Source organism: Leptodactylus fuscus, chromosome 5 (assembly GCF_031893055.1).
Source record: "Leptodactylus fuscus isolate aLepFus1 chromosome 5, aLepFus1.hap2, whole genome shotgun sequence".
In the NCBI taxonomy this organism is placed as follows: domain Eukaryota; kingdom Metazoa; phylum Chordata; class Amphibia; order Anura; family Leptodactylidae; genus Leptodactylus; species Leptodactylus fuscus.
Genome location: NC_134269.1, coordinates 190729513 through 190737851, shown reverse-complemented (window position 1 = coordinate 190737851; position 8339 = coordinate 190729513). Strand labels below are relative to the sequence as shown.

General features: G+C 41.2%; 1 protein-coding gene across 1 annotated transcript; it reads left to right on the top strand.

Moving 5' to 3' along the window:
• The first annotated feature begins 1645 nt into the window (after positions 1 to 1645).
• LOC142205059 (lactosylceramide 4-alpha-galactosyltransferase-like) lies at positions 1646 to 2704 on the top strand. The gene has a single exon (XM_075276409.1). The coding sequence runs from the start codon at positions 1646 to 1648 to the stop codon at positions 2702 to 2704; it is 1059 nt and encodes a 352-aa protein (XP_075132510.1).
• The last annotated feature ends 5635 nt before the right edge of the window (positions 2705 to 8339 follow it).

The following is an 8339-nucleotide window of genomic DNA, read 5'->3' as shown; positions in this document are numbered from 1 at the left end:
AATAATACTGACATACAATGTATAAATAATGCCACCATATACTATCTAAATATTAACACCATAAAGTGCCCACATAACCTTGCCATATTTTCTGTACACAATATTCCTCTTATATTCTTCAAATAAAACTGCCATCACTACCCAATTAATTCTGTTGTACAATGTTCACATAATCCTGCCCAATAACCTGCACATTATACTGCCATTCACTGACCAAATAGTACTGCCATACAATGTATAAATAATGTCACTACTACCAGGTAACCTATCTTATATTCTCCATAAGGTGGTTCTACGCAGTAACCAAATATTACTGCCATATATTTTCCACATTTTACTGCCCAAATAATACTGCTATGCATGTACAGATAATGCCACCATACAATGCCCACATAATCCTGCTGCATATTCTCTACGCAATGGCTTCATACATTGTCCAAATAATACTGCCATACAGTCTAATGCCTCAATACAGTGCCCACATATTCCTGACATATAAGTACTACACAATACTTGTCTAAATAATACTGCAATACACTGGGAAAATGATAAAATCCCAGGTGGTCTGGGGAATTGTTGGGGTTTCTGTAGGATTGATACCACAGTGTTTTACCTGTTACTCCTACTTTGTGTTCCTCTTGTGTATCAGGATCATTCCCTACAGAATGGTCATGGAAACTTCTGATATAATGGGTGAAGTTACAAAACATTCCCAGTATCGTCCTTCCCTTTAAAGAAAAACTTTTTGTTAACCCCGTAAATACTATAGTTGGCTAACTTTCTCCTGTGGGGCTCCTTGTTTCACATGACATTTGCTACTTTGCCGCACCTGAAGAACATGCCCATGAAGCTGACGTTTTATACCCTCATTATTATTTTATAGGCAAGAACTGCAGATTTAGATCTTTATCTAGAAGAGTTATCTATTGACAGGGTGACAACAGATTTTCCACTTTTCCTCATACTACAGTAACTCCTGTATTCACTGCACCTGCCGATTCACCTCCACATCTAATCCTAATACAGACACTGCTCCTGCTAATGCTTGGGGTTATGTTCCTTATATGGTAGAGTGACTAGATCTCATATTCACATACCTGAAGGTCAGCATTAGGCTAGGATGGTGAGGAACCAAAAATCTTGACCTTTAATTCCCGAATAGTTATGTAGAGGACCACCACAAGGTAGATTCTGAGACCAGTGTGCCTTTTTAAAATTTTTGTTATGGGGTTCCTTACCCCCTTGGTATACCCCTAGCATCCATGAGCTTCCATGTACATGAGCTTGGAGATATGAAATCTCACATGGTTGAGTTCCTTGATCCCTCATTCTATCCATTTGTAGAGGGCAGAAAGGCCTTTCATGAAGTCAATCAGCTGATTGAAAGTACAAGGTCCTCTAGAGGTGGAGCCATGTTTACTTTACAATAGTTACTTCTTAAAGATGGTTGTCAGTGAGACACTCTAATTTTGTCCACTTATAACAATGAAGTAGTAATGGGTCATCAGTGCCCATCTTGTACCATTGTGCGATGAAAAAAAGCTGTGAAAAATTCTTCTGATTACAACTTTGGTGAATTGAACACATTTCAGTTGATCATTTTTGTCTTGCAGATACTCAAAAGTTCTATGATCTGATCAAAAACATGAAGCTATCCAAGTATCTGTCCTCGGGGGTAACAGTGACTATTAAGTCATGGTCAATGACATTGGTTTCCGTCAGTTCACTCTCCTTCATCTTCCTATTTGTGTACTTAAAGTTCACTTCCATGAAAGAAGAAGAAGCTCACTTACACCACTTACCTAACAAGGTCACCTGTCCAGAATCAATTCCAAATGAACTCAATAGCTTTCAAACTGGTGGTCCTGGTGGTGGCATCTTCTTCTTGGAGACCTCAGACAGGACTAGTCCAACCTTTCAAGTGATGTGTGCTGTAGAGTCAGCAGCTCGAACCAACCCCTATACAAAAATAACTATAATGATGAATGGGTTAACGGGCAACAACCAATCGCTATCACTACCTCAAAATATTGGCATTTCTCTTCTCAGTTGTTTTTCAAACGTGAAGTTCGTTCCTCTGGATTTCAAGATGCTGTTTTCGGATACACCTCTGAGCACATGGTATTCTAAAGTAGAAAGGCACTGGGAATTAGTGGACTACCCAACTCTTTCAGATGCCTGCCGATTGGCCACTCTTTGGAAATGGGGTGGAATTTACTTGGATACAGATTTTATCATCCTGAAAAATTTGGTCAACATCACAAATTCAATGGGCTTACAATCACAATACATCATCAATGGAGCCTTCCTCACCTTCAAACCTCAACATAAGTTCATAGAGATCTGCATGAGGGATTTTGTAACCTCTTACAACTACTGGTTGTATGGGCACCAAGGTCCTCAGCTTCTGACTCGGGTTTACAAGAGGTGGTGTGGAATCCGAAGACTGAGGGACAAAAATAGTTGTAGAGGGGTAAATGTTCTTCCAAAGGAGGCCTTCTACCCAGTTGACTGGCAGGACTGGAAGAAATACTTTGAGGTGATTGAGCTGAAAGAAGTGAAAAGGTTGTTGAGGAACAGCTACGGGGTGCATCTCTGGAACAAAAAAAGCCAAGGAAACCATCTACAGGAGGAATCATTTTTGGAACATCTTCAGGTAGAGTACTGTCCAACAACTAATAGCTTGATGAAGATGTATCTTTAAGAAAAGTTGAAGATATTGCTACATAGTGATATTTAACCCAATCTGGATGGTCCTCATGGTTGGGAAACTAGGCCCAATGACCCTAAAGCTGAGGGGGTCTACAGTTCTTACTTTGACCACCATATTTGTTCCCACAAGTCTAAGCCATCAGAAGATATTTTGATGGTCATCATCTAAACTTCTTTTGTGTCCCCCGGTGGTCTAAGGCTGTTTCTGACCATCCTATTTTCTGATATAGACGTGAGTTTCTTGTTTTGGTCAAATAATTTTACCCCGTTTACATACAAAACTCAAAACTTTGTTAACAAGTCCTGCATTTTTGAAATCCGTTGTTAGTAAATGGTCTTATGGATGAGGAGTGGGCTAAACACTCCAAGGGGATTGTCAGACATGGTAGGAGATCTCCATGTGATGGGCTAAACCTTTGCTCTCTTGGGCCGAGTATTATTCCCTCATTGTACAGATGTAAACAGAAACACTATTGACTCAAGGTTACAGCTTCGGCTTCCATTGTGCTATATGGAGAATTTATGGCATTTTATGTGTCCTTCACCTCACAAAAACATTCTATGGTGAAAACGGCTCAAAGAATAGACCTGAGATAATGAAAGTGGCAGCAAAGTACGAGACAAATCACAAGAGATTACTATCTGTGATATAGCAAGCATCAAATAGACAACCCTAATGTGATGAACCATGGTCACAACTATCTCCTATCTATCTATCTATCTATCTATCTATCTATCTATCTATCTATCTATTCATTATGTTACAATTATCTCTCATATTAATCTATTATAATTGTTTATGTATTATACATCTGATATCTATCTATCTAATATCTATAGTATCTATCTCATATCTATCTATCTCATATCTATCTATCTATCTCATGTCTATCTGTCTATGACACATATGTAACAGAGTTGATATTTCTACCATAAAGATATGAGTATATAGTTACTAAGCCATAAAAAGTATTCACACCCAAGGACATTGATCAAGAACAAAATCACTGTTTCCTATGTCATGTGACACCAGGTGACTCCATAGTGATATATGTGTTATTATTAAATGCAAATTAATGGAATACATACAGTAAATATTCAAGCCGTAACATGAGCCTGTGTAGATAATACTCTATCCATACCTCCCAAATTTCAAAGGATAGAAAGAGGGACAGTATGTGTACATAGCGAGCTGCGGCAAATTTAGCCTCATTCACTTCCACATTGACTCTGCCCTTTCTCATCCATTTTTCCATGTGCCCCCACACAGTATAATGCTCCTACAGTCACCCTAACATTATATGCTCCCATATTATAATGTTTTCCTCCAATTGCCTCCACAGTATGAAGTCCCTTGTTGGGGACATTAAATTGTCCTCATAAGAGTATGTTGCAGGGTTCCAAATTAAATAATTAATTAACAGGCCTAGATGGGCTACAGCCATTCTTCTAGGCCTGGAGAACTGATTAAGACACAAGATGGTAGTGTATCAAAAGAGTTCTGATTTATTGTTACAGAGAGTCAATATTTATACAGACAAAAGCAGGTTGGACTTATGACATAACATAACATACCAGGATTGGATGTGGAATGGTAGCCTCTATCCATTACCTAAAGCATTACATTCCACCAGGAAGCTAACCCCCTACAGTCACTGTATACAGTATGTGTATCTCAAGGCTCAGAAGATAATTACACATCAAAGACTTTTGTGTCACTTCTTGGATCTAACTTCCAGTGTTTCTATAGACATCCTGTGTTACACACTCTATATTGACAAGACAGAGGTGCAGCCCTAAAGCTGATCAGATTCATGAGGATGCATTAGCATTCCATTTCCTTATTACCTAGAGAAGAAAAAGGTTTTCCTTCTTTGATCCCCATAGCATCTCCATGTTAATTAGTCTAACCACTTCCTTTTGAGACAAGACTACATATCTTTGCTAAAGAAAAATGGATGACAAATACGAGATAGAAGATATGATTCTAACATCCCTCTCCTCGTGCCCTAGTTTAAACTTGGGGCAATTAGAGGGGAATATTAAACCGTGAGGGTAGCTGGAAGGTGACACCAACCTGGTGGCAACTAGAGGCAGACATGTCCCCTCCAGCTACTTCCCCAGTTTAATGTCCCCATTCAGCGACACTCATACTAACCTCTCCCCATTGAACTGCTGCACTGGGGAAGAGAAGTCTGTTCTCTCAGAGTGTTCAGGAAGCTGCAGATGTGATGTGAGTGATGTTGCGCCTACAGCTCCCGAGGCCGGAGCACACAGGGATGTGGATGGCTCCGGCTTCATCATTGTATTTAAATCATCTGCATACAGAGAGAAAAAAGTAGGAGAGAACACTGAGTGTGCTATAGTGTAGCTCTAAGTAATTGCAGAGTAGAGGACTATAAAAAATAACAGAAATAGACCAGTTGGTCCCTCTCCTTCGGGTGTTGTGAGTTAGTCACAACACCACTTGGAAGCATCAAAGGTGGTGGTGGCAGCAGAACCCACGGACTGGTCTCAGAGGGACCAGGCAATGACAATATGAAGGAAGCCAACGGCAATATGATAATCCGTTCCAAGGACCATTGAGTGCGAATTGCCGCTTCTAGCCCTTGGCTTCCTTCATACTGCGTACAGAGAGGACGCAGATAAGTTGATACTGGGACATGCCTCCCACCGCCCCGGACAGGACCTGGAATCGTGACTGCCCTGCTGAATCCGGGACGGTTGGGAGGTATGGACTTGCGTGCTTATATTCTATTGGCAGCTACAGGGATGATGACAGAGGGGTGTGACTAGTTGTGCATTGAATTACTATTAGCACCCAATTCCATCCCTCCTGACTAATGTCAGGGTGTGAATGTGTGTATGAATGGTGTGTTAGAGTGGAACCTCTTTCCAAATTTTTGTTTTTATATTTATTTCCTTTGGTAACCTTCTGCTGTGATGTTCTCTATGAAGGGTGTGCATATTTTTGCAAAAGCCTTTATATTACTCCAGTGTAATTTTAATATAAAACTATACGTACTCACAAACTTGACCAACGATCTACTATTGTTTTATGCCCTCCGCTTCTACACAGGTCCACGTCTCCAGTGTTTGTAGTCTGATCCAGCAGTTATGCGCTACTTTCTTCCTGCTATTCTAATCTCTGTAAATTCTTAGGAAAAGGAGGAAGAGCGGGGTCCGACTACACAAGGTTTGTTTGTACCAGGTAATCATGGAAACAGATAGGACCTGCATACAGAATATGGGAAGAATTTCTATTAGCAAAGTTGCGACATTTTTTACTTAGGAGTCGCTCGAGTAATGACAAAAATAGCTGTAAAAGCATAAAAATAGTGCAGGTATATTTTATGATACTGTAAACTGCTGCAGAATCCGAAAATTACTGCCCTATAACTCCGCAGGTGCTATAAAGTCTTTGACCGCAGCAGTAAAACGTATAGATTGTGTATAGATATACATCTTGCAGAGGCGGTTGTGACCGCTTCTAGGACAGTGTACTCGAGAGATCGTTACTGGCAGATGTACCATTCAGGTGTCTGGAAAAGTTGGGTGAGGACTAAAGGATTACTACTGGGCATCTGTTGATTATTAGGTCATTGGGACCCCCCGTGATCAGATTCTGGGAGGGGAGGCCCAATAGAAGAAAATGGGTCCCAGGTGGAGCAGTATTATTAAAGTTCTGACACCCTCACTTCATGACTTTACGCACACGCACCGTTATCACTGCCGATACCATAAACTCTATGTATAATAATATCGTAGTGTAATATGAAAAGCAAATTGTGATTAAATTGAAATAAAAAAAAAAATTGTCTGTGAATTTATTTTTAAAATGACATTTGGGGAAAATTAGGGTAACATAAAGTACGGCACAGTGCAGGTAGGTACACCGCAAGCTCCTCCCTCAGATATGGTGGGACCTCCTCAGAACAAGATAGGATCACAAAAGTACTCCGATGACTCTGCAATAGTAGGCCTCAGCACAGATGGAGATGACAAGGGGTACAGAGACTTAAACCGGGATTTAGTAAAATGGTGTCAGCGGAACCAGCTCAGGATTAATGCAGGGAAGACCAAGGAGATGGTGGTAGACTTTAGTAAATGGAGAAGTGGCTCTGATTCCGGTGGACATCCAAGGGACAGGCATTGAGATAGTCAGGACCTATAAGTATCTGGGTGTGCAACTCAATAATAAACTGACTGGGCTGATCACCTGGATGTGCTGCACAGAAAGGATCACAGCAGACTCTACCTGCTCAGGGGGCTGAGGGCCTTCGGAGTCCAGGGGACACTTCTTAGGGCCTTTTTCAACTCTGTAGTAGCATCAGCCATATTCTTCAGAGTGGCCTGATGGGGAAGTATCATACTAGCTAGGGACAGAAATAGACTTGACAGGCTGATCAGAAGGGCCAGCTCTGTCCTGGGGAGCCCCCTGGACCCTGTACAGGTGGTGGGTGACAGAAGGATACTGTCCGTGGTGATCTTCATGCTGGAGAATAAATCCCACCCCATGTATGAGACCTTGATGGCACTTGGCAGCACTGTAAGTGACCGACTGCTTCACCCCAAGTGTGAGAAGGAGTGCTATTGCAAGTCCTTCCTTCCAACCGTGGTCTGGCTATATAAGAAACTCAATATATACCAGTCACTGCAAAGGAACTACACCATGGCCACCTACCTGGAAAAAATACCCTCAGCACTCAGGTGGTTTCAGTGGGCTGGATCAGCTCTACAGACTGCTGGTTGCAAAGCAGAAGACTGGGCCGTGATATCAGCTGTTCTTTATGGTCTCTGTGACTTCTCTGAGTCAAAACTTTTTCAATAAAGTGTTTGTAAATGTAAAACAAATCTATAAGGTGTAAACTATAAAGAAAAGAAAAAAGTTTTTTATGTAAATTTTATGAAACTCCTGCCCCAGCAATCCCACAGCCACATCCTGACAGGACCAGATTATAAACCAGCAGGCAAGAGACTCCACCCAGAGGACCCTGACAGCCAAACTTTGAGAGATTTTGCTTCTTTTGACTTATTCTTTACACAGTTCATTAAACTCAGGGAGAGTTCCAGCAATGGATTTTGGGAAATTATTCAAATTCCACATCTTTTTATTGGCAAACATAGTTAATTAATTCAAAATGTTTGCCAGGTAGGCGGTCCATGTCAGAAGACAATAGGAATCAGCACCAGAAGCATGGATATCTTCTCTCCACATGTCCTGTTACACAGGCTGCCCCTCGCTGGCCATCCTCTTGTTTACCGGCTGTATATGGCAGTGCAGATCACTGATCGCTAGCGGATTACATAGAACTTTATTGTGAGGCATTTGTGAGGGTGATTTTGAGGCAAATTTAGCATCAAAATCCTCGCCAAAAACCTCTATGTGCATTGACACTCAGGGTACATTCTCATGGCGGAAAACGGAGAGGAATTTGGTGTGGAATTTCAGCGCTGAAAAAAAAGCCTCCCGTTGACTTCTGCTAACAGAAAAAGGAACCCATTGAAGTCAATGGGAGGCTTTTTTTTCAGCGCTGAAATTCCACACCAGATTCCTCACCATTTTCCTCCATGTGAATGGACCCATAGACAGAAAACGAAAGATTATGAAGATAATCTGTTTTCCC